The sequence below is a fragment of the Pithys albifrons genome, chromosome 21 (assembly GCF_047495875.1).
Source record: "Pithys albifrons albifrons isolate INPA30051 chromosome 21, PitAlb_v1, whole genome shotgun sequence".
Taxonomy (NCBI): Eukaryota; Metazoa; Chordata; class Aves; order Passeriformes; family Thamnophilidae; genus Pithys; species Pithys albifrons.
The window spans coordinates 1,661,426-1,689,269 of NC_092478.1; the positions used below are offsets into that span (position 1 = coordinate 1,661,426).

General features: G+C 47.5%; 3 protein-coding genes across 7 annotated transcripts in view; 1 reads left to right on the top strand and 2 right to left on the bottom strand.

Moving 5' to 3' along the window:
* Positions 1 to 9,363, bottom strand: part of ZSWIM7 (zinc finger SWIM-type containing 7) — an 18,472-nt gene extending 9,109 nt beyond the window's left edge. The window contains exons 1-5 of the mRNA XM_071575269.1: positions 9,061 to 9,363; positions 8,813 to 8,910; positions 7,077 to 7,098; positions 4,222 to 4,324; positions 6 to 110 (exon numbers count right to left, since the gene is read on the bottom strand). Of these exons, the coding sequence (XP_071431370.1) occupies positions 6 to 110; positions 4,222 to 4,324; positions 7,077 to 7,098; positions 8,813 to 8,888 (306 nt within the window). The 5' untranslated portion in view covers positions 8,889 to 8,910; positions 9,061 to 9,363. The remainder of the gene's footprint in view (positions 1 to 5; positions 111 to 4,221; positions 4,325 to 7,076; positions 7,099 to 8,812; positions 8,911 to 9,060) is intronic.
* Positions 9,364 to 9,405: 42 nt separating this feature from the next.
* TTC19 (tetratricopeptide repeat domain 19) lies at positions 9,406 to 12,705 on the top strand. Of its 3 annotated transcripts, none has more exons than XM_071575263.1 (10): positions 9,406 to 9,612; positions 9,716 to 9,789; positions 9,901 to 10,011; positions 10,265 to 10,303; positions 10,430 to 10,486; positions 10,713 to 10,774; positions 11,107 to 11,201; positions 11,398 to 11,552; positions 11,792 to 11,954; positions 12,402 to 12,705. In XM_071575263.1, the coding sequence occupies exons 1-10, from the start codon at positions 9,426 to 9,428 to the stop codon at positions 12,533 to 12,535; spliced, it is 1,077 nt and encodes a 358-aa protein (XP_071431364.1). In that variant the 5' UTR covers positions 9,406 to 9,425; the 3' UTR covers positions 12,536 to 12,705. The 3 variants fall into 3 exon arrangements, with proteins under 3 accessions (XP_071431364.1, XP_071431365.1, XP_071431366.1); XM_071575264.1 differs by having other exon boundaries at positions 12,405 to 12,705; XM_071575265.1 differs by lacking the exon at positions 9,901 to 10,011.
* Positions 12,706 to 13,834: 1,129 nt separating this feature from the next.
* Positions 13,835 to 27,844, bottom strand: part of NCOR1 (nuclear receptor corepressor 1) — a 60,970-nt gene continuing 46,960 nt past the window's right edge. For 2 of the 3 annotated variants that reach the window (XM_071574953.1, XM_071574954.1), the window contains exons 32-47: positions 27,406 to 27,766; positions 26,709 to 26,933; positions 25,571 to 25,780; positions 24,743 to 24,892; positions 24,050 to 24,211; positions 23,452 to 23,617; positions 22,686 to 23,182; positions 22,113 to 22,241; positions 21,348 to 21,514; positions 20,896 to 21,119; positions 20,332 to 20,469; positions 19,129 to 19,271; positions 18,559 to 18,612; positions 17,650 to 17,871; positions 17,174 to 17,356; positions 13,835 to 16,601 (exon numbers count right to left, since the gene is read on the bottom strand). In XM_071574953.1, coding sequence (XP_071431054.1) covers positions 16,414 to 16,601; positions 17,174 to 17,356; positions 17,650 to 17,871; positions 18,559 to 18,612; positions 19,129 to 19,271; positions 20,332 to 20,469; positions 20,896 to 21,119; positions 21,348 to 21,514; positions 22,113 to 22,241; positions 22,686 to 23,182; positions 23,452 to 23,617; positions 24,050 to 24,211; positions 24,743 to 24,892; positions 25,571 to 25,780; positions 26,709 to 26,933; positions 27,406 to 27,766 — 3,219 coding nt within the window. In that variant the 3' untranslated portion in view covers positions 13,835 to 16,413. The remainder of the gene's footprint in view (positions 16,602 to 17,173; positions 17,357 to 17,649; positions 17,872 to 18,558; positions 18,613 to 19,128; positions 19,272 to 20,331; positions 20,470 to 20,895; positions 21,120 to 21,347; positions 21,515 to 22,112; positions 22,242 to 22,685; positions 23,183 to 23,451; positions 23,618 to 24,049; positions 24,212 to 24,742; positions 24,893 to 25,570; positions 25,781 to 26,708; positions 26,934 to 27,405; positions 27,767 to 27,844) is intronic. The other variant, XM_071574955.1, reaches the window with a different exon arrangement.

Below are 27,844 nucleotides of genomic sequence, written 5' to 3' on the forward strand. Positions count from 1 at the left end.
CTTACCAGAAGGCTCTCACTCTTCTGCAACACAGAAAACCCAAAAGCAGGACATGTGCAGAAGTGGCAGGAGCTGTAGCAGGTGTAGAGTTTGCCTGAGCTCCCAAGGACCTGAGACAAAGGCAGAGAAGGAGTCAGAGGCAGCATTCCCTTTTAATTTCTCTAACTGAGCCCTCCCAGCAGTGACTGCCAGCACACAGCTGGTGAGCACCTGAGTGGCCCCAAACAGTGACCCAGCTAAGCTTGAATCTCCTCAGGTTCCCCATGGCCCCTACAAGCTCCTGTCCCCCTGCAGGTGAGGGAGTGCTCCTGTACCTGTGCTTGCACAGACCTCAGCTCTTGTCTGCTGCTCCTCCAGCACTGGCAGACTCAGGGCAGGTGAGGGGGACAAAGCCTGTCCTGTCATACAAAGCCCAGGTGTGAATCCAGGAGAGCAGCAGGGAGCACTTGCAGGGAGGCCTTTCCTCTTCTAACCACCTCCAGTGCCTGAAGGCTGCAAAGGCTCCTGCTGTTCTGCTCCCCAAACCAGCTGCAGCCACTGGAATCCAGATTTGTCTCAATAAACAAAGTTGAAGTCTCCAGAGAAGAAGCCTCCCTGCTCCATCCCTGCTCTGGGAACAGCACTGCCTCCTCTTCCCACATGCTGTCCCCATGCCAGGCTGGCACTGTGTATTCCTGCTGCTCCAAGGGCAGGGGGGGCAGGCAAACAGGTGAGGGAAGCATTTGTTCCAGCATGGATAAACGGACAAGCAATCTGAGAGCTGCTGGAGCTGACTGCAGGGTATAGGAAAGCCAACCTATGGATTATTATTTCTCTCTTGGTTTCATCAGGACTGGAAAATGGCTTTAAAAAAGCTCCTCTAAGGGCCAACTGCTCTGTCCCCTCCTATTGCAAGGGAAGGATCTGCAGAAGCAGAACAAACTTGCACACCCTGGGCTCTGAGGGCACAACACCCCCCTCTCCCATACCAGGCTTTAGAATGCTTGGCTCTGTGGCACACACCCCCCTGAATGCAAAGATAAACACAAGTGAAAAGGCAGTGGAGCTCTGCAGAGTGTTCTCCCCTCCAGGGCACCCCTGGCACTCCAAGCCCCTCCACAGGAACATCATCCCTGCAAGGGGAGCCTTCCCCTGTCTTCTGGAGCTCTCTCTGCACCCCTTGCCCAACAGGCAGTGAACAGAAGTTTGGGCTCTCCCACAGAAGTGCCTATGCCTCAAAATCCCCCTTAGTCCCAGCAGATCCAGGACACAGGACTCACATTCCCATTGCAGGGGAAACCATTCTTTTTTCAGTCTGCCCTTTACCCTGGGTCCTCCTTGTACTCCAGGCTGAGTTTGTTTCACTTGTGATAAGTTTGTTTTCCTCTAGCCCCTTTGATTGTTTTTTCCAAGATGAAGTACCCTGATGGAGCCTTTCCCTCAGAAGTGTTTTGCTTTGAGGAGGGGGGGAAGCCACAGACAGACACTGCCAGATTTGGGCTGAGTTCAACTCAGCTCCTGCCTAATAAGGCAGAATCTAAAACCCAAAGACTAAGAGAAAAAGGTGCCTCTGTTGCTGGGCAGCTGCAGCCCAGCCAGCCACTGGGGTGCCCTCCTGGCCCTGAGATGCTGAGATTTCCTTCCTGTGCCCTCAGCTCCAGGCTGCAGAATGAGGAAACATCCCCGTGGGGGTGTCCCTGCCAGAGTGTGGGGACACAGGAGGGGCAGCTGAGGCAGCTCCTGCTGCCACCAGCACACACAGACAGGCAGCACTGCAGTCTGTGCCAGGGCCTGGTGCTCAAACCCCACAGTTCTAGGAAATGAATGGAAAAAGACTTAAGAACCTAATAAAAGTGCAGGATGTGAGCAATGCAAGTGGCACTGGCAGGAGGGCTGCAGCACTCCCTCTCCCCCTGCCCACTGGCATCACTCCACAGCTCAGCATTTCTGCACCTCAGGCAGAGCTAAAGGTGCCCCAACTGCTGCCTGGTCACCTCCTGACACTTCTGCCAAACCCAGCCCAGCTCCAGCACCAGCCAGACCCACCATCTCTGCAGCAGGTCAGTGTTATTGAGCCCTGACCTGGGGTTACAAGGGCTGGATTAAGTCTGCAGCATGGGCAGCTCTCTGCTGGTCACAACTCTGGGGTGACATCACCCTTGGACATTCCATCAGTGCTACTCCTCTGTTTGGCAGACAGGGCGTTAATGCCCAGGCATTAAAAGACAAATCACAGCTTTCACTTGACTGAGGGCTCTTTCTTCTCCCCTCAGCTCCTGAGGGCAAGAGCTGCCTACACTACAGGCTGCAGTCCTGGGGCAGGTCTGAGCAGAGATTCCTCTCCTGAAGCAGTACCTGAGATGTGCTGGGTGATATGGAACTATCAACACTTCAGATTTGGCTATAATGACCCAAAGGAGTTTCACAACAGAACCAACCCCATGGTCTCAAAGAGCACAGTTCTCCAGATCCAGCTGCAAGGGAAAGCACCACCTCACATTCCAGCTCGAGCACATCTGGGTGCCAACAGCAGAGCTGACTTTCTGGGGAATAATTACAAGGGCTGTGTCCAGGCACCATGGAGGGCGCTCTCCCAGGGGCACAGCTGGGTACCCACACCACACACCCCCACGGGGAGCCACCGACTGCGGGGCAGGGTCCCACCCGGGGCTTGGGTTCCTACAGCCCCAGACGGGGCTCCTGTCCCTGCCCCAGCCAGTGGCCTCAGGGGAGGTTCTGCTCTTTGTTTCTGCATCTCAGACAGCTGCGCTGAGGAAGAGTTTCACAATGGGACCAACCTCACACCCCCGGAGAAAATATTTCTCCAGATTCCTGTGTTAATGAACTCATCAGCGTGGCCTTAATCAACCATCAGGCTGCCCCGCAGAGGAATGCTTGGGAAGCACCCAGGGCCCTGCAGGCAGGGGCTGCTTCCTGCAGTTTGTCCCGGTGAGCAGCCCTGCCCTGCCTGTCCCGGGGCTCCCCTCCCTGCAGAGGCAGCAGGACAGCAGTTCTGGTGCTCTTTGTCACTGTGCAAGGCTGATGCAGCTGTTGGGGCAGTTCTCAGGCCAGGCCCTGCAAAGCTCTGCAAAGGGAATGTGACCATTCTCAGCCCAGTGGCACATTCAGACAAGCAACAGTAAAAAAGGAAAAGCCTTGAGCATTCAACTCATTAGTGAGGTAGCTGCTCTCTAAGGGTGCTGGAAGCAGAGCTTCTTAGGCTTTACCAAATATCCACAGGCAAGCCCTCGACAGAAATCCAGAGCTGTGCTCCTGAGCACTGTGTGTCTGATTCATGACTCTCTGGAGGGGCCCATGTCCCCTCCAGGCCCCAGAAGCCATGAAGACTCCATGTGCAAATCAAGCAATGCAAGCTCTGAACTTGTGAGAAATGTTTGTGTCATCACCCAGGCCTGACTTCACAGCTCTTTTCTCACCCAAAATGACCCCAAAGCATCTCAGCACCTCAAGTGGAGGAGAGAAGGCCTTTTGCAGTGAGGATATTTAGAAATGTTCCTCTTGGCTGCTATAACAGAGAGCAAAGATTCCCCCTTCTCTGGCGTGTAAAAGCACAGCCCCAGGTTCAGCACTGGAGGGCTGTGCCACCCGAGGGAGTTGGGAGTGCTAAGCAGAGGGAATTGGGTGCTCCTTCACCAAAATCTCTCCAAGTGTCAATGGCTCCTCTTTTCACCTAATGAGGCTCAGCTCCAACCCCCCTCCTGGGCTGTAATTAGGGCTAAGGTGAGCTCTTCTCCCTAAAATGCCATTTTATGAAGACTTTTGTGTGATTCACAGACTTGGCCGCAGTGAACTCAATGAAGCCCACGGGTCTGGCCCTGCATCCCTTCCCTGCCAGGCAGAGGTCAGGAGTTTGCTGTGCAACAGCACAAGCAACACAGATAACACTGTGTGGACAACGGGGCAGGAGGAAGAACTTCCTTTGCTGTCGGATGAGAGTAATAAAGCAAAATTAGCAATCCCTGGAAAACTTCCTTCTGCCTGTGATACCCACAAACACATAAATCTCTGACTGGCTGGGAGCCCCAGGGAACACACAGTGTGCTGTGCTGCTCTGGTGCTGGCCCGTGGCTACTGCTGCCCAGGATCACTTCTGCAGTTTGTGAAACACTGACTCTCTGTGTTTATCCAAGTGCCCTTCCACGTTCTGCACCTCGGGGAAATACTGGCTCACATGCCAAGTGGAAACACCAGGAAGCAAAGCTGAGGAGGAGGAGGGTGTACCTGGTACAGGCTCCTTCCGCTGGGGGACGTGACTCGGGTGACAGAGCGTCGATCCACCAAATCCAAAGCTGGCACAGCACATGGGCCAAAAACGAACTTCAGCCTGAAAGAAAACGTGTCTCTAGTGAGGTCACACCACAAAAGGCCACCTGGCTTAGCCTCAGCCCACAGATGTAGCCCTGTGGAGTGCAGAAGGGCCTGCAGCCAAAGCAAAAGGAAGACTTGTTGGCAAAGAGAAGCTGCAGGAAGGAAATCCTGGGGCATGGCCAGGGCTGGGAGCCAACTGAGGTTACAGACAACAGGAATGTCACACACACAGCCCAACTGTCCTTGCTGCAGTGACTGTGAAACTGGCACTTGCATAAACAGGGATTTTAGTGGGAGCAGCACTGGAGCACAGGGAGCCAGACCTGCTAATGCTAAAGGGAATGGGGCCTGTGCTCTGGGACACCTCAGCTGTACATCCAAACTACCCTGGATGTGTTGCCCTGGATCAGATCACTGAGCAGTTGGCCCTGAATCCCACCTCCAGTCATGGTCCACACATCATGGCTGGGAGCAAGGAAAGAGCAAGGATGATAGAGAGCTCCTGGAGCAACAGGAAGTGCAGCAACAGGGCTCTTCCTCATCCCAGGAAAACTGGTTTAAACCCTGGAGAACAAATGAGTGATTTTGTAGTGATCGAACCTTGTCTATCACAGCCACAACTGAGGCATAAACTATTCTCTCTCTACCCACCAAACTGCATGGAGAGGAAGCTGGAGACCATCAGGGAACCACTGAAGACACTCCACTGCACATGGAGCCACTGGATAGCAGCAGTTTCACATCTGTAACCCAACTATGAGCAGGGCTCAGGGGCAGCAAAGCTACTCCACATAAACACTCAGTGCCTTCTGTCCCTCCACTCTCCCTAAAAACCCTTTCTCTTTCCTTCCAGGCAGGACATGTCACCATGCAGGGATGCACTTACTGCACAGCATTTATGGATCAGAGAGTGCCTGGGATGGAGGTCAGAGCAGGCTGAGCCAGGTTTGCTCAGGTACCCCTCTCCCCCAGCTCTGTGCTGCCAGGCAGCCCCACAGGGGCACCCACTGCTGTGCTCCCAGCTGTGCAATTCCACACCAGCAAGGGGGAAATAAAGAGCTGGGAGCCCTTAAGGCACAGCAATTCCCATCTACACACTCACTGCACATCCCTGCCAGGAGGATTTATCTCCTGCTGATGCCCTGCAAGGGTGTATGATAAGCTGTGTGTTAAATATGGATATCTGCACCTTTAGCCTGTTGTCCAGGCAGCTCATGGGCTTGAACATCATTCCAGACCTGCAAATCCAGCTGCTCTGAGTGTGTGCCAAACTGCTCAGGGGCAACTCAGTCAACTTCACAGACCTTCAAAAATCTGTGTAGTCTGGATTAGTTACAAGGGTAAACAACAAGAGAATGAGCAGTGATGAAAAGATAGCACCAAACATGAGCAGGAGAGAGAGGAACGATTCCAGCCCCAGCGAGGACACAGCACGGCAGAGCCCTGGCAGCCCAGCAGGGCTGACCTGCACAGCTGAGTCAAGCTCATTGAGAACAAGCCAAGCAGACAGACCGATTCCAGGAAGACCAGACCTCCAGTTGCACAAACTCCAGGCAATAAGGACTGAGCACTGGGGAGGTGGGTGGGGGACGCTTAACGTAAGACATTCCTCAATGATTAGGCTCGGGACTGTAAGGGGGCTGAGTTTAATGAGTTTCAGGAACTCCTTCGAATTTAGGGAATTCTTTTCTCATGTATATAATTCGATCAGTTTAACAGGAAATGCCCAAAGGAAATTCAAGGACTTCAGAGATTTGGAAGAGATTCAGAAATTAAATCAGCTTCTGAGCTGCTGGTTACAGGGAATTGATGGAAATTTGACTGCCAAGAGCTACCACCCAACCATTATTAAACTTAACAAGGGAATTTCTTTCCTCCTCTTTTCTTTCATGACAAGAAGGAAACAAAAACTTACAAGACTTGTCAAATCTAATCCCACCCTTCAAAGGCCAGTGTGGTCCCAGGAGAGGGAGCCAGCACACCTTTCACAAGTGTTATGGTAGATAAGTTTAACACAAAGGGATTAAGGGCTGAAGGGTTCCTGCTGATCTCGTCTCCTGGCAGGCAGGAACACACAGTTAAAGATAAATCTGAAGTTTCTTTCACTGTGACAGTGCCTTTTCTCCACCTTCAACACCAGCTAATGAGGGACGAAGTTGTGAAACTCGGATCTCCTGGGAGACTGTCTGGGAGTGACTGAAATGTTCACAAGCTCCAATCAACACCAGGGGGACAATGCTGGCCTGAGACTTCTCTGAACAGAAGGAAACTCTCAGGGTAACCTTCAGGTTAACAATTCCCTCGTGCAGGGAGATGATACATTCCCTTCTCCCTTTCTATCACACGTGCCCGTGACTCAGAACAAGTGACCTCAGGGCGCTGCTGTGCTCAGTGATAGGAACAGAGGGGATGCAGCGCTCCTGTGGTGTGAATCACCCCGAGACACAGCCCACTCTCACAGAAAACTCCTTCCAGAGCTCGGGTTAAGCATTCTGGGTTTAGATTAGAGCAAGTCATCACAGGAGATTCAGTGATATGGAGATGATTTCATGAATCTGGAAAAACCCTGGAGAGGGTCCCTCTGACCCTCCATTTCCAGGGCCAGCAAAACCCCAAGCAGTCACTTGTTTCAGACAGTACATGTTCCTCTGCATCAGGAGCTGGTACTGGTCAAACAGGAGAAAACCAGGGGTACTGTGATGAGGGCTGAGCACCAACTGCCCTTTAGAAGGACACTGGGGACAAGAACTGAAGTAAAAGACACCTACCCCAGCAGCAGGTCATCAGGGACTGCAAGAAAAAGAAAAGGAAGCATGATTGTGCTGAATTTCCCTACCGTGAGACCCATCAGCATCACAGTGTCTCCCCAAGGAACCCCCAGAGGCCACACAGGACTGCAGGGCTCTGAGCATCCTCTTTAGCCACCAAAAAAGAACAAGGAGCAGTGAAATGATCTGCTCTGGTAGTGCCAAGGCACTTACCAAGTACAGGAGTCACAACCACAGGCATTAGTTTTACAAAGAAATGCAGGAGCCCAAATGTACTTTGTTTTACAATAACCTACTTTTAAAAGCACACAATAAAAGGCATGAGGCCTCAACATCTTACTCTGTTACTTTAACAAGTTGGTTAAAAATACATACATTGTTTTCCCTAAAGCCTCTTGGCATGAGTTGAGAACTCTGGCATCAAAACTTTAAAAATATTGTTCTTTTCCCAGCAGAGTCTTGCAGGGCGCCACTGGTTTATGGCTTTTAATGCAGCACAGAAACATCATGTCTGCACTTACTGGAGCCTCTCACTAAGCTGGAAAGTCAAACTTCAGAAAGCCAGTCTGTTGTAACTAACAGCTTGGGCTCTGCTTGTCCAGTCTGAGCTTCCTGTTATCACCCAGGGGACACTGTGTCCTGGGTCTCTATATCCCACTGAAGGTCTGGAGTTTTTACTTTAAAATCCTTTGTTCCAGCAATTAAAAATACTCTCTATGACTTGCACTGTTGGTTCGAATTTTCCAACTTTATTCTAATTCTCTGAAGAGACTGATGAGTTTGTTTCCACAGCTCTGTCCCAGTGTGTGCCTTAGTACCATTCTGCTTTAAACAGAAATACATCTTTGAAGGAATATTGACTTTTTTTCCTTAATTTACAACAGGATTTAAAAAGCTCTTTTAAAGGTCACATGTTCTAACCATGGCTCTGTTCTAACCTGACAGGAGCCACCCTGCAAGTGTGCCATAAACACTGTCCCTGGGGTCACTCTGACAGCTCAGACATGAAGTGTCTGCCCATTCCTCACTCCCACGCAGAGCTCACACAGACTTATCTGAATGCTTATTTGGTTGGGTTCAGAGCACTTAAAAACATTCCTTCAACAGTTTCCTTAGGAAGAACCATTCTGTGCTAGGAATCACACACACATTAATATTCTCTTAGCACAGATTTCAGAACTACACCAGCAATTCAAAGTGCAGGGAAGGGAATTGTTCTTAACTGGCTGCTGGAAGGGGCCAGGATTTAACTGTTGGCTTCTGCTCGGTCCATTCAGGCAAGGGGGAGTTGCTCCTTGTGCTGGGATCACCAACGCCCCCTCTGCCGGTCACTCAGGAAATGCGACCGGGTTTATACAGATGTCCCTTTCGACTCGAGTTTTGAAATTAAAATTAAAATTAAAACCAGCGGTACAAACGGCACAGCAAAATTCCTGCCCAGAGTTATGTAAATCATCCTCCTCAGCTGCAACCACATCACCAGAAGCTCCAAGATGCAGCATTACCTTAAGCACCACATTCAAAGTGTCCAAAGCAGCACAATGTTTGAATTTGCCTTTGGGAAGGGGCTGCTCCCCATTCTCTGTGCTCCACTCCCCCCTGTGCTGCCTCCAGACACAAAGGCCACTCGTGGGGCGACAGAGAATGCAGACGGGGGAAGCCAAGGACGCTCCTCGCTCCCTGAGCGGCATCACCGGCCCCGCCCGCTGGGATCGTCCTGCTCTGCCTTCACATACCGTGTGAGGTCTCCTGAAAAGCCTTTTTAATCTCTTTCAAAAGCTCTTCTGCTACTGCTGGCAAAGTACTGCCCATGTCCCTGGCACTGGACTCATCCCTGGAAGAGAGACAGAACAGGACAGTGGGAATCACTGAGCTCACTGTGGATACCAAGAACCAGGAGGGCCTGTCCGGGCCGGGCTCTATCCCAGCCCAGCAACGAGGCTCAGGAAGGGCACCCTCAACAACTCTTAAAGTGTGTTTTTACCCGCTCTGGGAACACGGGAGTCCTCACAGACACGCGGGGCTCTCAGATGCCCCCGGGCCATGCTCTGACACCCCCTTTAGATGTTCACACACATCGCTGAGCTGCCCTCAGGGCCGAACAGCCCCAGCTCCGCCCGCGCTGCCTCCGGGGCCGCTCCGGGAGCGAGGGAACCCTGCCCGGGGGGAGCAGCGCGGCAGGAACCCCCTGACCTGCTGCCCTTGCGCTTCCCAGCGGGACGGGGTCCCGCTCCCTCCCTGTGTCCCACTCCAGACCCGGCTCCGTGTCCGTGTCCCTCTCCGTGTCCCGCTCCTCGCCGTCCCCGCCCTGACGTCACTGGCGGCGCGCGCTCTTAAAGGGCCCGCGCGATGGCGGCGGTGCCGCGGGCGCTGTCCCGGCTGTGCCCCCGGCGCTGCCCCCGGAGCTGTCCCGCTGTGCCGCGGCCCGGGGGGCTGCGGGGACACCGCGGGGGCATCACCGGCACCGCCACGGCGATCGCGCGGCCGCGCTGGGTCCGCCCGGCCCCGGCCGGCGCCGCTCTGGCCTTCCTGGGAGGTGAGGCGGCCGCGGGCACGGACACGGGCACGGTCATGGGCACGGGCACCTCCGGCGGGCACCGCCGGGCCATCGCCCACCCACGGCCGCCCCGTCCCCGCAGGGCTCTCGCTGTTTCCCCGGGATGCGGCGGAGGAGGGCGAGGATGCCATCGTGCTGCTGCTCAAGAGAGCCAAGGTGAGGCGCGGCCCGGCCCCCGCTCAGTTCGGCCCGGCTCGGCCCCGGCCCTGCCCGGCCTGGCTCGGCCCGGTCCCGGCTCTGCCCCAGCACTGACCGGCCCGGCCCCAGCTCAGCGCAGCACGGGGGGATCTCGCCGAGGCCGAGCGGCTCCTGCACCAGGCCCTGTGGCTGTCGCAGCGGGAGGACAACCGGCAGGGCATCGCCTACACCTTCAGCGTGGTGAGCGGGCAGGGCGGGGGAGTTGCGGGGCGAGCGGGGCGGTGGGAGCGGGCACAGAGCGCAGCTGAGGCTCGTCCCTGCCGCTGCTGCCTGCAAGCGGCACTTAAAGCAGCTTGCGAGACTCGGCATTCTCTAACCGGCCCCAGTGCACTGCAGGGCAGCTCAGCTCTCTGTAGTTTCTGTGTTGTAAATACTGTCAGGTCTTGTTACATCTCTACACCCCGACATCACTATTTTTGTGGGTCTCTTCCAGATGGCAAATGTGGCCTTCATGCAGGGACAGCTGGACAATGTGAGTAGTTCTGCTTTTTCCCTTTGAATTCTAAGATGTTAACATCTTATGCCAGATCCCGAAGGCGTGGAGTGCTGGGACAGCTGCAGACAGAGCTCAGTATCCTCTTCAATATTCTCATTTCAGGCAGAAAAGCTCTACAAAGCAAGTATGAGCTATTTGCTTGCAGGGGACATGAAGGAGGTATGTTCCCAACTCTTCAGTTTATTTATTGTGCTGTAATAGCTCTTACTGGATATTAGCAATACCAGCTCTGAGCTTCATGGCCTCTCAGGAACTTGCTTTAATGGATGGAAGCTCTAGAGGGAACAAGATGGGGACTTTTAAGGTCTAAACTCTCTGACAACGTAATGTTTCTGCTGGGGAGGTGCAAGAAGAATGACAGTTGCATTGTGTGTCCTCCTGGCAGGATGACAATGCGATCCTTGAGATGTCCCTCAAGCTGGCCAGTATCTATGCTGCTCAGAAACAGTGAGTTCCCTGCTAGAGGCATCTTGTGCTTTCCTCTCAGCTTCAGTGGCAGGGGCTGCCAAGCAGAAGCTCTTTAAGAACAGGGTGCCTGAAGCTTTCATGTGTCGTAGCTTCATTTTGCAGTGAAGCCTTGGCATAGGTGGCCTGAGCTGACCTTGCTGGGAGAAAGGGGGTCCTGTGCACCTCCTGAATCCCCTTGCCCATGGGTTGAGAGCAGGGTTCAGGCCATGATAAAGAGAGCACTGGCCTTGCAGGTCCTCTAGAATGAGGGACTGAAGGTATTCACATTCATCCCTCAAGGGATGGAAGGAGCTTTGCTTTGCACTTTGCAGGGACAAATTAGCTGTAGCTGGCTACCAGTTCTGCATCCTGACCTTAGAGGAGAAGATTGCCAAGGAAAAGGACTTGCCTGAGGATGTCTTACCAGGTGGGACTGCTTCATCTGCCAAAGGCTCCTCATTATCCTCTCCCCATTTCCAGTCCTTGATGTTGCTTTCCATATTGCCCAAGCATCACCTGCATGTCAGTCCATTGTCTTCACACTGCATGAGTTTCCTGCTCTTGTAGGATGGAGACTTGTGCTTGATCCTGCACAAGTGACCCCTTCACTGCTCTGTTTGCAGCTGAAGAAAAGGCCAACACCCGTCTCTTGCTCGGGATGAGCCTGGACTCCTACGCTCGCTACCTCCTGAGCATTGAGCAGCTCCCAGCAGCCCAGAAGATGTATGAGAAGGCTCTGCAGATAGCAAATGATGTTCAGGGGGAGACTCATCCACAGGTGACTTGTACTGCAGTGGTTGGAGCACTAGAGAAGGGCAGGCTGATCTCTAGGGAACAGCACTGAGTAAGGCTGTTCTCCTGCCAGGAAGGAGGAGCATGCACATATGTAAGGCACTTCTGCACTTCTGTACTGACAGCTTGTCTGGGAAAGCCTCAGGGTATGAATGTGATGCTTGTGCTGCCTCAGAGTGCTGCACGAGTCTTGCTCTGAGGCTGCCCATTTCCCTCCTGGTGCAGACTGTGGTCCTGATGAATGACTTGGCAACTGTGCTGGATGCCCAGGGGCACCATGACCAGGCCTATTCCTACGTGCAGAGGGCAGCAGAGCTGGCAAGGGAGACTCAGCACCCCGAGGAGCACATGGTGCTGAATAACCTGGCAGCAATTCTGATGCACAAAGGTCAGTAAATAAATGCCCACCTTGTCACTGTGTTGTGCTGACTGCACATCCCTGTGTTGTAGGATTGGACTATAGGGTTGGCTTTGCATGACTAGTTTTAGTTTAAGCAGTAGGTCTGACTTTGTGAAGGCAATTCAAACTGACTTCAGCTGCTGACCCAGAAGGTTGCCATAGGGTCTTGTTTGCCTTGTCTTCTGTGTCAAGTAACTGGCTCCAGAAGGACAGAAGACATGCATGGGATTTGTTTCCATGGAGCACCATGTCCAGTCATCATTGTTGCTGTCAGCTCTCAGACCTGGCAGCCCAGCAGGATGTTTTCTGACCCTCCTTAGTTCCTGATAGGTTCCAAGCAGTCCTTGTGCTTTGCATGTGGTCCAGCTTCAGGAGGGGGCTCTGAGAATGGGTGATGTATCTGAGTAGCCGTGCCTCTTTTGCCTCCTGCTACAGAAGACTTTCTGCAAGCAAAACAAGTGTACAAAGAAGCTCTCAAGCAGGCACAACAGAAGGGGGATGTTGCTTCTGTCCAGCATATCCAGGAAGAACTAGCTGAGCTGGCCAAGAGGAGAAAGGGCTCCAAGTAAGTTTGGCCACGGAGTCCAACCATGAGGTGCCCAAGGGCACTGAGGGCTGGTCAGTACCAGCAGCTGCTGGTCAGTACCAGCTGCTGTCAGTGCAGTTCTTCAGGGGAACTGCAAGGAGGAGTTCAAGGACTGCCCAACAACTTAGCCCAAAATAAAGGTGTGAAATCTTAACCATGTGAATTTGTGGAGCAGTCTGTGGTTAGAGTGACCTACTGTGCTACTGATTTAACTCTGACTGCCAGCAAAGTGCAAGTGTGGCCTGGCATTAATACTTGCAGTTCAGTGAAGGAGTAGTTGTTTGCTGCTCCTGCCTGCTCACAGAAGTGTTTGGTTTCAAAACATGAAACATGGCTGGACTAGAGCAAGTCATGAAAAGGAAGAGGCAGGAATTGTCACACTCTTTACATGCTGGACAGCACAACAGGCTGCACTTCTATTAGTGCTACAGTTCAGTGTCTTTGAACTTCAGTAGGGCATTTCCCAGGCTGTATCTGAACTGTGACAGAGCTGTAGCTCCATGTCCTTGCTTGAAGATCAAGGGTATTTCTTCAAAGCATTCAGCATCCAAAGATAGAATATGCCCTCTCAGGGGAGGGGTGAGACTGTTACCAAAACAGAGCAGTTGTTAGAAATACAACACTTAGCTCCCTTACCCCACTGGAGAGCACAGAGAGTGCCAAAGCTGTCCTCCTTCCTTGGATAGGTCAGTGTTAGAATGCTGAGGCTTCCTGGTGGAAAAGAGGGTATGTACAAACCCAGCTTTGTCAGCTACATCCCTTCGTGTGAATCAAGTATGAAGAGCTGCTTTATACACCAGAATTTTTCACTTCTGCCCTGCCAGGAACCCTAATGTTAAAGACAGAGAAGAATTAAACCAGAAATGATCAAATCCATATTTAGTTAGTATAATTAACTAGTTCTGTCACTAACCAAGAATAATTTGAACCTCTCAGCTGTCAGAACTTCAGCTGGTTGGTACAACCCTCACTGGTAACTGCATCATTATTAGTTCTCTTAGAGGAGCAGCTTCAGCTCTGCTGAACTGAGCCAAGAGGAGGCATGTAGAGTTTCTAGAGTAGAAGTTCTTGGAAGCTGGAGAAACTTGCCAGGAGTAAAAATATGGCTGTACTAAATGCAAGGCTCTGACACATTAGAGCCAGCCTTCTTTGGAGTTGTGGGTTTAGTTCTGAAGTGGCAGACCTTGGACAGCAGCAGTGTCAACGGGGAGCCTGCAGCACCCCCGAGGGCAGGGTCTTGCTTGATGCTGCAAAACAAGAGGGAGACACAGGAAAAGCAAGTGGAGAACTGATCCCCTTTATTGATTGGTCTGAATCCAGAAGTCACTGTCTACTGAAGACATTGTGTGGAAATTATGATGCATGGGTTTTTCAAGTCTTAAATGATTTCATATCAGAATCACAAACCATATCAAGATGAAAGCATTGTGAAAGCGCTGATCAGAAATCAGGAAAAATTTGTAGTAAACTACACTTTGTAAACATGACTTACAAACACCTTCCTGTGTGAAACAGGGCAGATGTTGTAATTCCATACTTGAAGGTTACTGGAATTGTGGTAAACCCTAATTTAGGCTCTGGAGAGGTTTTTACACTGGAGAAGTTAAAACTTGGATAACAAACAAAAAAGCAGCAACATTTTATGTGCAAATGCCACTCAAGCTCTATCTTAGAAGGTGACTATCCTACTTTGGATATCTTGCTGCTGCTGCAGCAATAACATGAAGCTTTGCAATGAACATGCTCTACTTACTGTACAGGTAGCAAAGACATTTGTCTGTACATGCCTCTTTCACATTGTATTTGTTACACTAAGAAAGTGAGAACAAGTGAGTTTAAGAATGGAACTTAACTCTCCACTCCGAATTTAAATCTACAAAAAGGGCAGATCAACTCATTTTCCAGTATATGTTGCTGTGGGAACAAAAAAGAGAGTTAAAATAAGAGCACAGGTCTACAAACAGGATGAAAACGTCACTGCTTCAAGCCAGAAGGGTAAAGGATGGGAGGATGAGAAAAATCTTTCTTAGAGAAAGACTGCAAGGAGGTTTAAGACTGCCAACGGATCTACTCTGATGCAGTGTCTTAAAAAAGTACAAAATAATTCTGTATTTTCAACACAGTGTCAAGTTTCCAAATGAGTTCCTTTGGATTTTTTTGTTTGCCCACACCTGGGGCAAAAAGGCTTTCCTTAAAAGACTGAAAACAAATTTGCTATTGGTAAATAGTTCTGTGCTTCTTCCTGTTTGTAACTGGACCATCACAGTCCCTCCACAGGATGCAGAGCTCTCATGGCTTAAGGTTATACACTGCATTACACCTTCCATACAATGCATGACAAATACAGAGGGAAAAATCCAAATATTTCCACTGGAAAATAACTTCAAGGCAAAGACTCTGTTGATCAATGAGATGCAAAAGCAGTTTGGAATCTGACAGACCACGCCACCCCCCAACTCAGTGCTGTCTGTAAATCAGTCCTTCTACCCCTGGAAGATTTAAAGTCACTTCCTGAGGTCAGTGCAGCATAAAATAAGATGCTTTTGGAGACTGGATGTCAGGACACCCTGTGATATCACTAACCAGATGTACATGAGCTGCAAGCACACCAGAGCAAGCATGGACAGATGAATGATTAAGGAGACTCTCCTAGTACCATATACAATTTAAAAATAAAAATCACCCTAAAAAGTATTGCACACTTCAGGAGTTAAGCCAAGCATTTGTAAGGACTTCCACCAAAAGCTTGCTTACAGGGACTGGGATGCAGACTTCAAAAGAATTACTACATAAAGATTTTTAAATCAGATTGGAGGAAGGTAAAAATCACAGTACCTTTTTCAAACTAGTTGTAACAGAAGCCAAGTAGTTGACTCGTGTGTTGCTCAATTATTCTATAAAAGCACTTTGTTTTATTTGAACTTGGGATGTAGAGGTTTTTCTTCTTAAAGGATTTATCAACCCACCCAGAGCCTCTGTTCAGAAAAGCCTGTTTTGACTGCATACAATGCAGAAACAGAAAACACTAAGATAGGCTTTTGGGGCACAGTTAAAATTCCCAGTGTGCATAACAGTGAGGTATGCCTCCAGAAGCTGTTCTTTTTGTTTCTTTAACCTTTTAAAACTGAGCCATAACATACCCATGCAATAATATTTCTGCAGTGTTGCTAAATAAAACCAACTGCACCAAAAATTTACAATGTGGCAGAATTTAAAATTCAGAGAAATATATCATCTTATTCCAGCGAACCGGACTATGTTAATGTACAGAATTCACTAAGGGGTCAGTCTTAAAAATCAACATTTTCACAAGAGCTTGAACACCACTGAGAAAGTGTGTCTAGGGAAAAAAAAATTATATAAAAGCACAGTGCCTGCAGGAAGTGGCACGGCATTAAATGGGCAATGATGGTTGGGAGCTGGGGTTCTGGTTAGGCTAGGCTGAGAGGAAGGCTAGGGTTATGGAGAGTATTCTACACTGGAGGAAATGCTTAAAAAAAAATTACAAAATGACCCCCAAAGTTTAGGCAATGATTTGAACATAAGTACACCAGATACTATAGCAAGGGAAAAAACACTGCAAAAAGTACTCTCTATTTACAGAAGAATGATTTAAAAGACATTATGGTTTTCTTTACAAATAGATGTAGAGCAGGAATAGTCCACATTTTTAAAAACTCTTTACATATTTATCTTTAGTAAGTCAACCTTCTGAATCGTAATCCTCCAACACACGGCCCGTGCAGAAGGCATCGAACAGACCCTCCAGCAATTCACTGTGTGGCCCCGGCTCTCTTGGAAAGTCTCTGTGGGCACAAGTCACAAATAGCTTTGTTTTCACCCCCCCGGGGCGTGCGCAGCTCAGTCGTCGCTGTCGGACAGAGTCTCGTACTGCGCCGACAGCAGCGGCGCCGGCTCGCGCTCCCAGAGCCGCGCCTGCCCGTGGGCACTGCCGGGCGCCAGCGCCGGCGCCGCGCACGCCAGGGATGTTGGCGGGGTGCTGCTCAGCATCCTCATCGTCAGCGGGTTGTACGGGAACTGCGTGGAACCTGGGGAAGGAAAAACAGGAGCTGTGCTGAGAGAGCTGGGTGAACCAGGCTGGGTTTGGCTGCGGTAACTGTTGGGGTCACCATTTGTACAGGTAAGGGGGGGTAAGTTAAGGACGGTCAGAAGAGGGTCAGGCACAGCAACAGCAGAAGGCTTGAACTTAGAGCTTAGGGTTTTATTTTTAGTTACAGCTTCTCTTTATTTACTCTTGTATATAACAATGACTATTGGCAAATCATTTCAGCCAAGCATACACGGAAACATTCTACTGGCTACAGAGTATCCCACATTCTACAGGTGGCTTTCCCCTCCTTAAAGGGTGTACTCGAAACTGCTTTACTTCAAAGAAACACTCTGAATTGCTCCATATCAATCTCTTCATCAATTACCTTAGACATTGGAGGATCACAAACACACTGTCACCCCCTACAATAACTAGCAGAAAATCCATTTCAGAAACTGCTCGTATGCTGTGAACTTTTGGCCATTATCCAGTGATACAGTACATCGGCACCTGAGCTTTCTACAAACCCCTGGTCTGGTTTGTGAAGTTTGAGAGAACCCCATTCCTCACCTGTTGATGAAGGCCTGTCTTCCCAGGCCCACACTGGAGTCTGTCTGTGGTAATCCCCTTCTGAATGTACAGATGAGACAGAAGAAGGTCTTTCAGATCCCAAATATGCCTGTCCAGGAATCGGAGACTTCGATTTCCTGCTGTTTGACTTGCTGATGAGCTTCTGCTTGCTGACTGCCCCTCCTGGGAACAGAACACTGTATTTAACCTCTGGGTGCTTGTTTCTGTAAGTTATCCTGCAGCCCTGAGAAGCTTCAGGTGTCCAACACACCCTGTTCTCTCTTCCCCATTCCATCAGTGTAGTCACAGGCTAATGCTCCTGAAAAGCCAGGACTGCAGAGGGAATGCAAACACCACCTCTGTCACTTCCAGGGAAAAGACACCGATTCTTCCATGACATCAAGTTTATTCAAACCCTTGATTAATTTATTTTCTTTAAGACCACGGGATATTTAGCAGTTGCAGTAACACCTCACCTGAATTTGGTGATGGATTGGCCTCTTCCCTCCGTGTCTCGTTACTCGCCGGTACCGCGGCCCCGGAGCCGCCCGGTGTGACCGCGATCGGTTGGGACATCACAACTCCATGTTCCTCACTCTTGTCATCAAAGTTTCCCATCAATGCTTTCCTAATAATGTCTTCCAGACCCAGATTACTGGCAGGATCTGCGAAGGAATGACCCCTAGAACTGACTGCACCTGGGAGAGAAAAGAAAACAGAGAAAGGTGGGAAGGGAGGCAAAGAAATGTATCTCAGAGAAATTACAAAGGGATGTGGGAAAGATTTTAAAGAGAGGCAGAAAAGTGGGGAAAAAACAAATATGAGATTTTTTCCCTGTAAAGCAGATCACAATGGCTACAGGGCAGACATGGCAGCAAACACAGCATCAGACTCTGCAAGAGGGTGAATTTTACTCTTTTGTTGGGCTGTTGTTGGGTTTCTTTTAAACAGCCAAGGAAGCTGAGCATGCTGGTTGTGACAGCATATGAAGTAAAATCTGCAGCTGTTTTAAGAAAGAATATGTCTCACACTAATAATCCAAACTAATTTGTCTAATGAAGTGTGATACATAGCAAGTATTTATTCCAAAAGCTTATCTTCCACGTAGATTAAGGGAGACCAGTACTTTCAACATTTAAAAGACAGAAGCAGCATCAGAAGGGGCAGCCACTGGCCAAACTCATGTAAAGTGACCTGTGGTACAGTCCTGACTCAGACACAGCAGTTCTTACCTCCCACATCTCAGTTCAATTCTCTGCCTCACCTCTTTAACACAGTAAAAGTATAAGGTTTATCTGGTTTCCTTGTCTCAGGGAAAGTTAGTGGATTTTATGTATTTATAGGAAAAAACCCCAACATGTTGTTTCCTTTACTGAAAAACTTACCTGAGGTAGTGACTGCTGGCAAATTGAATATTTCAGTCCCTGGCTGAGCAGTTGCTGCAATTAAAACACAACATTTAATTGAGTTTTTCAGTACTGATGATCACTACTAGCCATACTGCACAAGAAAAAAAACCCCAAAATACAGTTCTAGTATCATATTCCTCCCTGTCAGTGTCCACTCCTGAAACTACATTAAAATATGTTGTTTAATAAACATGATCACAAGGGCCAAGAAAACCATTCAATTTCAAGACACCTTTCCAAAAAGGAGTATGTGCAATAGTTAATGTTGATAGAAAGCAAACTATACACACAAAGTTAATTAGAATAATGTCAGGTTTTAACAACTTTCTCAAGTGTAAAAATATTAAATGTGACAGTTCTACACATACATAACAGCATTTAAAAAACCCTAACAATCTTCTACTTCTATGATCACTGATTATTATGTGTTTTATACTAATAATTTATATTCACATTATCTGAAACGTTTAGGTCAGGACATGTGTGGATGGCAGTCACAGAAAGCACAAGCTGGAAAAATGGAGAGAAAAGGCAAGTCCTGCATACCCATGTCAGAGTCACTTCCACCAGATGAGTTCAGCTTTCGAAATATCTCCTGTTTCTTGGACTTTACCATTGGTGAAGTGTTCTCAAGCTTGGTGAAAAATGAAGGCAGGTAACTGATACTGCCTGGAGAGCGAGAGTCAGTCCTGCCAAGACCAACATGTGTCAAAGAGACAGAACATTTAAAATGTACATTTAAATCTTTCCAAAAGCAGGAAGGCAGGAACCACTAATATTAGGTGAACACTGTGGTGCTCAGTAATACCTGACTTTGGTTAAGCAGCAATAATCTGGCAAATAACTATTGGATTAAAAAAACCCAACAAATAACTCATACTTAAATTAAAAGATAATCTAAAAATAAAGCAAAAAAGATTCTAGGTTTAGTATCTCCAAATTCTTACCAATCATGTTCCCCAAATCCCTTTGCATCTAGCTAACCTCCATCATGAACTGTAACAATCCTGCCAGCAACTGCAGAGTGGAGGGGGGAAACCCCAAGAAAAACAGAATCCCTTTCACCAGCATGAGCCTTAAATAAGAACATTGGGTGCTCCTCCTCCTCAGCAGGCAAATGGCAGGAGCTCCCCTGCAAAGTGCACCTGGCACACGTCTGCAGACACTGGCACTGCCACTCTGCTGGGATCCTGGGCAGTTTGATGTGACAGACAGCCCTGGGACGGGGCTCCCTGACTCAGGGACCTCCTGACACCCCACCCCTTCCCACCTCCCAGAAATGAAGCTTCTTAGTGTAGTGATGTTTCAACTGATCAGCTGTTCCAGAATCCTGAGTGCTGGAAGTTTGTGTTCCTCCCCTCTTCACCAGGACAGGATCCAAGAAGCCAATCAGGCAGGAGAAGACTAATTTTTTAATAAAAATTGTAGAAAATGGACCTTTCCCAAAAACCACCTCAGTTTTATAGAACTGGTCTCCATGAGGAGTTTTGTTCTAACATTCTCCTTCAGGTATGTTACAGAACACACTGCCTGAACCAAGAACCTGGAGACAGAACATGAACCTCTCACTCAGCCTTCCCACAGCACCTCCCAAACAGCAAGTTTTGGATGTCAGTGCAAAAGGACCTACAGTGATTAACAACTTGCCTGTGGCACCAGAGAAAGGTCACTTAAACTGCTCTTTAATAAAGACACTGTTTGCAGCACAAAGAGCCAGAATACTATTTTTAAAGTCAGTTTGACACATACCTCTGTTCAGTAGGCTCAGTTCTTTGGGAAAGCAGAAGAACATTTTCCTGTTTCTCATGTACAACTGGGACCTGAGGTGGCGAGATTGGCTCGTAGGGCTCTGAAGAGACATGACTCCTCTCTGGAGATTTTCCAGGCCTACATCCACAATTCAGAGACAGACAAGTACTCTTAATGCATGTACAGCAGTAGTTAACTCATCTAGTTGTTTCCCAGTTGCTCCATAACTACTTATGACTAGTTATATGTTACATGCTTTAGTCTGCTTAGTGACCTCAAAAAGATGACTATGATTGTCCATAATGACTAATAGGTTTTAAGGAATTAATCATCTTCACCCCTCTAAAAACTGGAAATTAAGCAGGGGTAGTGAAGGGAAAAGAGCTATAACTTATGTTATGGAGTCAAACAATTGTCAAAAATGGTATGAGATAGATGTTGCCTAAAAGTAAGACCAAAAGGTACCTTTACTTCCAATCTACACCAAGATTACTGCACTATCTTATATAAATATCAGATCTGGGCATCAACTAAATTTGCAGTCTGACTGTAAATGTGCATTACCTTCCCCTGGCCTTGTCAGACAGGTTCTCAGGGGACACTCTGGCTCCTGGCCGCTGGTGGTGCACAGGCTGTGCCTGCGCCTCGGGGCTGTAGCGGTTCGATGTCTTGGCCCGGCTGCAAACAGGTGTTGGAGCAGGGCTGGAGTTCTGAAATGTAGTGGTGGGAGGCTGCAAAGAGGCCTGAGAAGCTGCTTGGTTTCTAGCAAAGTCTTGTGTAATAATTTGCTGAATATCACAAAGAAAAAAAAAAAGAGAACTTGGTCAGACATTGGCCAGAGTGTCAGTACTCATGAAATAGATGAGATCGATTGCAAATATAAATTCAGATACAATGTTTCATAATATCCTCAAATAAAACTAATAATAACAGAATTGGTATTGTGCTCCAAAAACATGTGTTTTCATATTCATATCACTTTCCACATCTGAAAAGAAGCAAGCAAATAGACGTACACAGATGTGATCAGCCAGGGTGATGAGCCGATGTGTCCTGGGCACGTGTGCCATGCCCTCAGCCTGGGAGGAGGCAGGAGGAGGAGGAGGCTGCTGGGGGGAAGGTGGTTCCTGCGGCGTCCTGTACCGGTGGATCGGCCCCTCGTACGCCCTCGTGGGCTCAGCTGCTTCAAAAGGAACATGGCAGTCTGTTAAGCCTCAAGGTTTGACACTTCTGTGCTTACTAATTTAAAAGATGAAGAGTTTCTGCATTAGATTTTAGGTGTCCTGTGTGATAATCACCTTTTCCTCCTCCCTGCACAGGCTCTACAATTTATAGTAGGTAATAAAACTTCACAATGCAGGTGGATTTCAGCTCATTTATCACCTGCAAACTGTACTGCAATACTTTGAGCATCACTAACAGGTACAAAGTTGTGGGCATCAACACCACCATGCATTAATTTTAAAGAATATATTGAAAATTTCTTATGAAAGAAATACACACTGTACAGGAGCTCTGTTTAATGCCAAGTGTCAGTTCATTTGCTCTAGCTTTTCACTGCAGCAACATACTTCCAACAAAAAAAGTAGGGCAGTCACTTAAATATTTTATGGTATTTTAGATATTTCAATTAGATAAAATAATAGAAAATAAGATATGAAATAATAGATAATATTGACTAATAGATAAAAGATATTTTAAAGTTTTATGAATTCATGGAGCTGGTAAAAAGATGTAAGCCAGGTAACTGGGAGAATATTTGCATATGCAGATAAACTTACTCTCTGCCTGGCTTGGTTTAGGTGTCTCTTGTTGGTAGGGCTGTAGCTTCTCTTGAGCAGGTACAGGGGAATTTGCAGGGCTAATCACCTCAATGGCATCTCCAGGAGCTTCATACCGGTGGGAGGACACTGAATACCAAGCAAAGGTGGTGGAATAAGGTGTAAATACCATGCAAAATTTTTGTTGCCCTTACAACAGTAGTGCTTCCATTAAAATGGCACCAGTGAATGAAAGTCAAACACTGTCTCCTTCTCATGATAACCATGGTGATACAAATACTTCCATAAAACAGTGTTCCAACATAAACCAAATAATTTTCAGTTTCCTGACTTCTGATAAGGTTACTTTTATGATCCTGCATGTCATGCTGTAGCATGGAATGTGGACAAAGCAAACAACTCTGATTTTGCAAGTCTGGAGTCACTATATGCAAAAACTGTATTTGTCTATGAAGTGTTTCTACTCTGCAGAGCTGAATATTTTATCAGTAAACATCCGAATCATTTCACATCTCATTTCCCTAAAGGGCTAAGACAGACAGCAAAGAAGTAGATAGTTACTAAGATACGTACAACTACTGGAAGAATCTGAACTTTGAGAGCCCCTATCTCGTGCATCCTTGTCTGAAGCAATCTGTCGAGTGATGATCACATCTATGAAGTTAGCAGCAGTAATTGTGGTCTTTCCTCGAGTTCTCAGCTCTTCCTCGTACCTGGATTTAGGAGGAGGTCCTTTCTCTTTACCAGCCTCTGAATAGACTACTGATGAAGACTGTCCCTGGGACTTGCCACCAGAATAATTTGCAGATGTATAGGGGCACTGGACAGGCCTCTTTTCTACCTCCAGTGTCTTCTGTTCCAGCTGCTGCTGGTCAGTAACCACAGCTGACCGGCGTCCCATGTTCTCTTCTATCCTGGCTCCTTCGTGCTTGTTCTCTTTTGCTTTGGCAACTTCCATCTGAGGAGCAGAGGCTGCAGCGTCCACCAGAGCTGCAAGGGCATCAGCAGCAGTGTTGTAACGGGAAGCTGGTAACCCTTGAGTGATAGAGGGAGCTCCAGGGGTGAGCTGCCTGTTGGAACATTGAATAGTCTGAATTACATCCCAAGGAACAAAGAACTACAGCCAGATCATGCCTACAATAAAACAAAGCTTTTGTGACCCTCATTTCTATCCAAAGTGGACTGGTGAAAATGCATGGCATCATTTCTGATCAATCCCAGAGCAATCAGATAGTGGCATGTCCTTAACTCTTGTTGTATTTTCCTTAGGCTAAATGCACCTTTAATAAGCTCAAATATTAGAACAGGTACCTCTGCAACAGTCACTTATAACACATACATGATACGTAGCTGAGCAGCAGGATCCAGAGGGGTGATTACACTTGTCCCATTGGTGCCTTGAAAAATACTGGGCCTTTGCTGCAGAATGTTCTCCTGGGTTCTGACTGATGGGGACGGGGACCGAACATACCCGTGACTGCCAGGTCTGCCAGGCTGCTCTGCACCTGCAGAACACAGAGGGGAGGGGAACAAACAAAAAATCTATGGATTATTCTTATAACAATGCAGAACTATGGATCAATGCTGTCTTCACATTCCTTCCCCGTTATCTCCACCACTCTGGAAGTGATGGAACGTATAAGGGTTTAAATGGCAGCATTCTGTTTACACTGCTCTAGATGACATATAAGTTATGCCAGTGGTAACTGGGATTCACTCCTTCCCAAGGTACTACATTGCTCTGAAAGATCAAGAAACCTGGTACTTGGAGAAGTTGCAGCTCTGACCACAACCCTGGGTAACAGGAACCTGCCTGATGCACAGACTGAAACCAAAGTGTGTAATCTGTGTAAGCTGCTGTTCCTAAGAGTGGCTACAGAAAATGAGCAGTTCCAGTTCTACAAGACAACAGACCCCCTGCAGCCACATGCACTCACCTGGCCGGAGATAGAGCTCAGCAGGGACTGAGGTTATTCTCTCCCTCTCTCGTTCTCGTTCCCGCTCTCGCTCCCTCTCCCTTTCCCGTTCCTTCTCCCTCTCCCTTTCCCGTTCCCGTTCCACATTTGCAGCTGCAGAAGCTGCCAGGTGTGTGGGGTGTCCTGGAGGGTCCACAAGGTACAATGAAATAGCAAATCAAAGTTACACAAGTGAAGCACAATTTTATGTTAACACTTGCCAATATATTCTGCCTTCCACTTAGAGCAAAATTTTCCACATACAATTCCATTCCACTCAAAACTATCCACTTGTCCAGGAAGACAAAAGCTCAGCACACAGTGACAGTAGCAGGCTCAAGAACTTTTTACTAAAATGGTTCCTGTACTACTAGACAGCCCATAGACCCAAAATCCACCCTTCACCACATGTAAAACGAGGTTAGTGAAATCAGAACTGAATGACTGTAAATAATGTTCTGACAGAATGAGGCAAATTCTGAATTTGACAACACTCCTACTGTAGCTATGCAGGATATCACCAAAACACCTTTGCTATCCAAGTGAGAAGTGCATGCAAAAAGCATTGTCTGAGAAAACACCAGAACATGACATTAATGAAAGCTGAATAAAGATGGTCAGTTATCTCAGCATGTCAGACAATTAGAGACCTCACCAAACCACGAGAGCTCCTACCTGGTGAGAGAGAAGCAGGATTGTAAGGCCTGGGAGGGAAGGTGAGCTGCGTGCCAGGGATGTACGTGATTCTCTCCATGGGTGGGGTGCTTGTTCCTCCAGGATGAGGCACTAGGATGGTGGGAGCCATATTGTTCAGGTCAATAATTCCTGTTAGAAGATGACACATAAGAATGGCCACTCAAGGACAGACCAATGGTCTACAAATTTTATGTTCTGTTCATTGGTAATAGTCAGCAGTGAATGTTTAGTGGAAAAATACTAGAATTAGGCAAGTGTAGAACTGTATTCCAGCTGCTTATACTCTCTTAGATCTGGCAATCAGCAATTTAGGAACATAGTGAGTCAGGAGTTGCATCTGTAGCACTCCTGTTTAATTGCCTTTTGGAAAAATACACTTCACTTTTACTCAATAATCCCATCTTTTAGCAATTTTGGGTATTACCCAAAAAATAAAAAAATCAGCATGGTTTTCTTTCATAAACACTAGCCCTTAAGCGGTTGCTTTTGTTTTCTTTGTGAAGAATTTCTCATTTTGATATAATTCTCTTTTCCTAAGTTTGAAGATGAGCTAAAATATGGTCCTGACCACCAATTTAAACAAGCATAAACCAATCTGGCTCTTGAACACTCTTAAGTCTTACAGATTACCTTAACAATATAGATTACAGACACAGTTTTCCTCTGTACCCACAAAAGGCAGTTTGCAAAGGAGTCATCCCACAGGTAACACATCTATAGATACACACTCGTACGTTCGCATCCACCCCACCACTCCAGAGCGTAGCCACAGGTAAGGAGAGGGAACAGCAGGGGAGACAGGCCCACCTCTGGCTCCTGCGTAGGGCAGAGCCAACGTCTGCTCCCTGGGGGACAGTCCCCTGGTGACGTCGGGCCGCAGGTTGACCTGCATCTGCTGGGAGGTGATGTAGTCGTTGAGGATGGTCTGGCGCGTGTTCTCCATCGCGTACAGCTGGTACTGGCTCGGGTAGCCCGGCGTGGGCGAGAGCTGCCTCTGGAACAGGTAAGCAGCAGCAGCTGGCGGGGAGAGAGGGGAAAAGGGAAGATTTAGGAAGCAGTAGCACAGAATCACAGAATGTTCCAAGTTGGAAGGGACCCACAAGGGTCATCAAGTCCAGCTCTTAAGTGAATGGCCCATACAGGGGATGGAAGCTGTGAGCTTGCTGTATTAGCACCAAGTTTTGACCAACTGAGATAATTCATATGATTCTACAGCAAATGAAATTTTCAGGTGTTCACAAAGCTTCAATGAGAAGTGCTATCAAGTCTCTCTAGCTATTGCCAAATTAATTAAACCAGCATTTTAATACTGATGTTTTATTTATGCACTGTATGCAGACAAAACATCCTAAATAACCCATATTGTAGAGATGCACTAGAGAAGAGATTTTATTAAAAATATAAATCCTGAAATTTGGAACATGTAAAGGGCTGAAATACATAAAGAAGGTTAAAATATCCCACAGAAGTAGACTGATGGATAGGTTAAAAGGAAGTCTGTTGTGTTTAACATCACCAGGGATAACCTGGTAATTCCCCTGTGAAAATGAATCATAGTCCTGAACAAAGGACTTTGACAGAATATTTAAGCCTATATAGAATTATACTGTAATTCCATATAATTCTGTTCTTTAATTCTATAGACTCTTCTGCCTCTTTCTATGCATAACTCTCCTGAGAGTTTTTAATGTATTTCACAAGCACTCATCTAAAAATGCTGTCTGAACTTTTTAACAAAACAGAAGCAAGTTGTCAGCTCTGAAAGGAAGTTACAGTATCATATAATAAATACTATTTTACTAAGTTTCCTGGTTAGATACCAAACCACAACAATGTATTTATAACCTTGTAAATTATATCTGGCCATTGACAGATGCCTTTTAAAGGCATCCTTTCTGTGCACACAATATTTCTGTAACAAAAAACCCAACACAAATGTATTTACCAGGATCCAGAGCTCTGTGAAACGGCATAGCAGGATCTAAGTGAGGAGGGAGGTGACCCCTATAGACTTCAGGAGTTGCTCCTCTGTGATGAGGGTCAAAGGGACTGTGAGCCACTACAGGATCAACCCCTGGGACCGGAGATTTTGCTGGCACACTCTCCCTCTGTGTTGGAGTGAGTGTGTTCTTCCTTTCATGATTTGCTGGCTTCCCAGAAGATATTCCACCTAAAAGCAATGAAAAGCTCAAATTAATAAAATTCCTATTTTCCACTGAAAATTCAGCTGTATACATTTGCTCCCAAGGAACATTCTCAACTACCCTGCAATCTGATACAATAAGGCACAAAGAATATTTTATATTTTATATTTTATATTTCTGGTGAAAAAACTGTATTACAAAACTAAGACTGCTTACACTTCACCATATTGTCCTCATCATGTAGACACCTCTGTAACTCAGGAACAGCTTCTGCTCTTAAAACATTACCCAGTAGGTAACACTTTCACAGTGATCCATAATCAAATAAAAACTGAGATTGAATTGCACATTATAATAAGGCTGATTTTCATTTTATTTCAATTAACAGCTTACAGCCTTTTAAAATTCATTCCAGCCACCTTCCAAATTGAGAGAAGCCATTAGAATAAAATTAAAATAATAAAACCTTTTGTCTTACTCTGGGCAGGAAAAACATACCCTCACTAACTCTGTTCATCATGGGGGAGCTCCTGGACATCGGACTCTGATAGTTCACAGGTGTCCTCCGAGCATTTGTGTCCTCATAAATGCCAGGGCTCAGCTGTGACTTGGGGGCCTCATGCAGAGTTGACCTGAGCACAGAGGGCCCCGAGCTGACCACTGACGTGTGCCGGGAGCGAACGGCGTCCCCGCCCTTCACATCTTCGTACTTCCCTCGCTCCACCACCTTCACGTTCTCTGGCACCATCTCCAGCTGGGGCATCCCACGGGGCAGCTTGCTTGGTCCAGTGATTAAAGATTTTACATTGTGTTTGATGGCAGACTGGCCAGAGTTGCTTTCATATTTTATGGGTGTGCCCTGAAGAGGAGAAAAAGGTCAGGTAAAGTCATCTTGTCAATGTTTCACTTGTGCTAAAAAACTCACATGGCCTGAACT

Bases quoted from the DNA above. Each gene is read 5' to 3' on its own strand.
- TTC19 (XM_071575263.1), top strand. From the start codon at position 9,426: ATGGCGGCGGTGCCGCGGGCGCTGTCCCGGCTGTGCCCCCGGCGCTGC. The intron at 9,790-9,900 runs GTGAGGCGCGGC...GCCCGGCCCCAG, and splicing joins TGCTGCTCAAGAGAGCCAAG to CTCAGCGCAGCACGGGGGGA. The intron at 11,202-11,397 runs GTGGGACTGCTT...CTCTGTTTGCAG, and splicing joins GCCTGAGGATGTCTTACCAG to CTGAAGAAAAGGCCAACACC.